We start from the raw sequence: 6000 nt of genomic DNA on the forward strand, positions 1-6000 counted from the left end.
ATACCATAAATGGAATTGAAACACAAGTTAGTATGTTTGAAAGCATCTCAAAAAACTATTTAACTTTTCAGAAACCATCTCAAAAAATTTAATTTTAGCTGGCAAAACAGGGTTATTAACCATGGCTTTTAGTCTGCCAGTTTTTATTTTTTGAATCAGGTTGTTTGCTTTTCTTAAGACTACTGAAATATATTACAAACTTTTTGTATCTATCATGTAGTGATTCAGCCTTTTGAGCACATTTTTTATTTTCACACCACCTATGCCAACAAAACTGCATTGGATGATCAAGTGTCCCAGTGATGTTTTCATAGGCTGTTCTTCTACTAGGAGAGTCATGCAGAAATTGACACATTGCTTTTAATAGATTATTTAGCTCCCAGCCACTTGCTTTTGCCCCTGCCTTAAAACTACCATAAATGATATGGAGATTACAGGTTCCAATATCTATAAATGGATCAAGTTTTTTCTCTTTCCTCTGTTTCTTAAAATTATCTAGAAAAAGCAAATTTACATTTGGCCCATCTGATGACAGTTTAGGAATGTTTGCATAACATCATGTGCTGCCCAGCACCCCATGAACTCTGAATTAAGATTGTGTTTTAACCATAGTTGTATTGTCATCCCAAATTCTTACTAAAAGGTCTATTTGACCCTTCTGAAAAACTTGGTTCATGCATTCATCAAATGAAACAGCGTAATAAGGTATATTAGATAGGGAAGTGAGGAACTCATTTTTAAAAAAGGGAGCTAATCTGAATGTTGCAATATAACTAACTAGCTTTGGTGGGTCGACATTGAAACAACTTAGCAATTTCACTATCTGAAAATGTTTTACTAAATAATTTACCAGAATCAATTGAAGAATTTATTGAACATTTAGAATACACAATATTAAGGATCCAACAAACTTCAGCTTCAACTGTATATGTATTTATTAGCATTTTATTAATTGTTTTTTGGTGCTCTGCTTTATTTGAGCATTCTAACATATACTCATTAACTTGAGTAGTGTTAGGAGCAGTTGGCATCAATGACTTGATATTGTTAGCAGAAGGAGATCTCTCTATGTGCTTTTTACCTTTCAAGTGTGAAGTTAAAACAACTTCTCCCATGTTAGCAATATTAATGTCTTTAGCACAATTACTGCAAATCACAACTGTTTTTTTACGTAACCAATGTTTATATTTTGTTTTAACAAGCAATTTTAGTTGAAAAATACATTTATTTTTAGGCATTGTCTAATTATTTTATCTGAAAACAAAACAAAAAACGTAAACATTTTAGGAGCCAAAAAGAATTTAGAATCTCTAATATATAATACTTTTAAAAATTATTCATAACTATACAACAATACAATATATATATATATATATTTTTAAATACTAATTGAAAAAATATATATAAACTCTCTATATAACTATGATTTATGGAAACCTCTATGATGATATCTTTCAAATAATATTTTTAAAACACCATAACTATGCCTTATTGTGGATGTGTAATTTTTTTTTTAAATTTTTAAAGTACAAATTTCAAAACCAATATAAGAATCAGATTTTCCATAAAAATTAGAACATATTCCATATACATTAGAACAATTATATTACTTTAATTTACTATAATTAGTATTGTAGTTGCATTGTTGGTGTATTGTTTTTCTTTACTTAAAAAAAAGCAACCAAATATAAAATATTATTCCATTTTCCAGAACTATTCCAGGATTTTACAGAATAATCAAAAAAATTTAGGACTTTCCAGGACCACTTTCAAATTCCAGGACTTTCCAGGACCAGTGGGAACCTTGAATGTTCATGCACAGTGTTAAGCCCACACATACAAAGAGATAAATCTATAAATTATTCATCTTTTTATATGCGGTAGTGGTGTAGTGGTAGAGCGCTCGCTTCATATGTGAAAAGTTCTGAGTTCAATTCCCACCACATTCCTGGTAGTAATGCGCTCAAGTTGTTTCTCAGCGCAGCAACTGTACTTGTCAAGGTTCGTGTTTCGGAGTTATAGAGTTGAGAGAGGGCTATAACCACAACCAAGTAACCTCTTTGCCTATAGTGGCTTTTTTGGCCTTGGGGAGGTGAATTAACAAAAATATATATGTATATATATATGTATTTATGTATATATATATATATATAAATATATATATATATATATATATATATATATATATATATATATATATATATATATGTATATATATATATATATATATTATATATATATATATATATATATATATATATAAATATATATATATATATATGTATTTATGTATATATATATATATATATATATAAATATATATATATATATATATATATATATATATATATATATATATATATGTATATATATATATATATATATATATATATATATATATATATATAAATATATATATATATGTATATATATATGTATATATATATATATATATATATATTTATATATATATATATAAATATATATATATAAATATATATATATATATATATATATATATATATATATATATATATATATATATATATATATATTTATATATATATGTGATATTAAGATAATTACAAGAACATCTGCTACTGTTGAATCTTTTGTAAATGAAACAGACTTCCAACTAATCATGTTATTCATATCGCTCTCAAATATAAAACAAGCACAATCTAAAAAAAATATTATTAAAAATATTATATTTACAACAAACTAATTTTATATTATTTTTAAGCAAATTATATTAATGCTCAAGTTCGAATTAACTGTGACCCCCAAAATATAGAAAATCCATTAAATTCATATTATTGTTTATACTTGTAGTATAAACAATAATATGGTTAGTGTATGGTGTGGTGGTGTTTTGTGTTCACAATATTTTGTTAAAGATTCAGAGCACTGGGTAGTTTTACTTTATAAAAAAATTTAAAAAAATTAAGTTCTAACACAAATTAAAGCACTTAGTTTATACAACTTATTTAAAAAAAAACCTTTTTTTTTAAAGCGCATTAATCATTGAAAGCATTTTATTTCCATTAAAAGAACATATTAAATAATTAAAAGCACTATTAAACAGGATCAGACCGACTTAAGTAACATATTCTACACTAAATACTTATATTAAAACAATGCAAACGGTCATACATTCCTGTTTTACTATGACTAATTGCTTAAGTAAAAAAATTTGAGAAATATGCAAAAGTGACTGGATATTAACTCAGGAGAAATATAATGAGGAGAAAAATATCAAAGTTTGCTTATATAAAAACCTCTTTTAGATCTTTCAAAACTGTTGCCTTATTTAACCATCTCATATAATACATAAAAATAATGGTATGATGGTTATTAAAGTAACTGAAATAAAAATACATTGCAATTAAGTTATCAAAAACATCTTTTAGTAATCGTGAGAAAAAGGTATGTTCAGACGCTATGCATGTAATAATTGTAACTTTAAATAATTGTAAGAAAGAATTGTCTAAGGACACAAAGGTCCAAAAATATTGCTCTCCGAAACATCATTGGTGAATGTGGCATTTTGTGTTGATCTACTTCTAGCTGCTATATATTATAATTATGTTGTAATTAGTTTAGCTTATGACTTGCAGTCAGTTGGTAAGAAATATAACATATTAAATAAAAAAGTCATTTCTTTAGTGTCTCATAGAAACCTAGAATCTAGTCCCCACACTTATTGATGAACTGCCATGCCTTTTTGATATCAACTCACTATGCACAAATTTAATCATTTCCTTCTTGTCCTTCAAAGGCTTATTCTCTTGTAACTCTTTTTACATCATTGCCACGTAGTATCAGATGACGCCATATCTTCAATAAATAACGAAAACCTTCAGCAAACTACGGTATACATAACGAATACAGTTTAAAACTATCCATATATCCATATAAAGGAATCAAAACAGTTAAAATCAATAAGTCTATGTTAAAAATGTAATTTGGAAGAGATTTTATACCTTTATGAATAAGGAAACCAAAAAATCCTTTCAGTAACGATGGGAATCAACCACCCAAATATAAACTTTCCCATATCGTACAATACAAGGGTATCTTCCTGTACTGTAAAATAAAAGTGGGTGTATCATTCGGTACACCTAATACACCTACGAGGGGTTTACTGTATCATAAAACAATTTTGTTATGTTGCATATTGTACAATATGGGCTCGATGTTGTCTTAAGCCTGCAATTTAAATGTCTATAAACAACTTCTTACACTATAACAAAAATAGAATAGCACTCAACAAAAATCACACATACACATTACACTACATACATCATCACACATGCACATGATACTACACACATACAAGTTCATAAACATCCAATCATAAATACACAGGTTTCTTTAGATCACAATATCATTGAAAAAAACAAAAAAAAATATTATATATATATATATATATATATATATATATATATATATATATATATATATATATATATATATATATTTAAACAACTTTAAAATGTATTCTAAATCTATTTTTTTCTGATGAGTCTTTATTGATGAAACACTGTTAAATGAAAAAAATTTTTGTTAAGTGATTTTTTATCAATTTATATATATATATATATATATATATATATATATATATATATATATATATATATATATATATATATATATATATATATATATATATATATATGTATAATACAAACTTAACAAAAAATATATAAGATCCACCAACAATGATAAAAATAGAAATGTAACAAACTAAACAGGTTTGTTACATAACCACAAAAAGACTTGAAGAATGTTCAATAAAGGTTATAGGCATACAATAAGGATTGTTAAGCACCAAACCAGTCTATACAACAAAATTTTAAAAAATGAGTTTGTATTAGAAAATTATTTATGTAGAATTTCTTTGCATACAATAATATACTTTTATATATTTTTAATATATATTTTTAAATATATATTTATTATATATATATTTAAATTTTTAAGTACACGGGGGAGTAATTATTTTTATTTTATTTGGTGTAGACGCTTATATCAAAAATTTTTAAACTTTGCATTCAACTATCTCATTTCATTGTATTCCTTGTATAGGCTGATTTGGTGCTAAGTCACCTATATGTAAATAATCCTTTACCTATATCAAAAAGAAAAACATTTTGTGTATGTGAATAAATATAACAAGAATAAATAAAACTAAATAAAATATCACTTAAAAAGTGATTTTAACTTAAAATTACTTTCAAAAAGTGAAATGTGACTTTGATTTTAAATACATTTCAAGTAGTTTGTCTCATTAATAATAATAAATTAATTTATATCATCATACAAAAAAACATGATGATGATTAATTTGAGATCTATGAAAAAAAAAAAATTTTAAATTATCAAAAATTTTACCCATATTTTTGACTGGTTTATAAAACAAACAATCAGAAGAAAATTGTTTGACAGAATAAGGAGGTAAAACCAATTTATGAAGCGGGCCAAAATCACATGCTCGGTTGTTTTGACTCATACAATGTGAATGTACCTAAATAAAGTGATATAATGTTAATAATGACAGCTTATTAAGACCTAACTAATAAGAGTTAGCAAAATATATTACAGTGTTAAGACACCATGAGCAGCGTAATCCAGAAAAAGAATCCATATTGCTGAAATGTTTATCACAAACTTCACATGTTAAGTCAACTGATAGATGTTCTTCAATCCAATGATGGTTTTGTCTAATAGATTTCTTAAAAGCAATTTATATTTTTTTTATTTCTTTCAAGCTGGAGTTATCTATTCCAGCTGGAAGTTGGAATCTTCAGCTTAAAAACTGGAGGTTCCAACTTTCAGTTAATTTCTAAATAATTTTATTGTTTTCAACAAAAAGGTAAATATAATTTCAGGTAAATATAAATGAAGTTAATAGTTGAAATAGTAAATGGAAAAATAAAATTACGTCTCTAAATAAATTTTTTATTTATATAAGGTCATCAAATTACATCTTAGTTTAAAT

General features: G+C 25.1%; 1 protein-coding gene across 3 annotated transcripts in view; it reads right to left on the reverse strand.

Annotated features, from left to right (window-relative positions):
* Positions 1-6000, reverse strand: part of LOC105846105 (diacylglycerol kinase theta) — a 100839-nt gene that overhangs the window by 85503 nt on the left and 9336 nt on the right. For all 3 annotated transcript variants that reach the window (XR_010638234.1, XM_065796276.1, XM_065796277.1), the window contains exons 5-7: positions 5602-5733; positions 5394-5526; positions 2587-2681 (exon numbers count right to left, since the gene is read on the reverse strand). Coding sequence is in view for 2 of the 3 variants with exons in the window: in XM_065796276.1 (XP_065652348.1) it covers positions 2587-2681; positions 5394-5526; positions 5602-5733 (360 nt within the window). In the remaining variant the exon portion in view is untranslated. The remainder of the gene's footprint in view (positions 1-2586; positions 2682-5393; positions 5527-5601; positions 5734-6000) is intronic.

This window comes from Hydra vulgaris, chromosome 04 (genome assembly GCF_038396675.1).
Source record: "Hydra vulgaris chromosome 04, alternate assembly HydraT2T_AEP".
Taxonomy (NCBI): Eukaryota; Metazoa; Cnidaria; class Hydrozoa; order Anthoathecata; family Hydridae; genus Hydra; species Hydra vulgaris.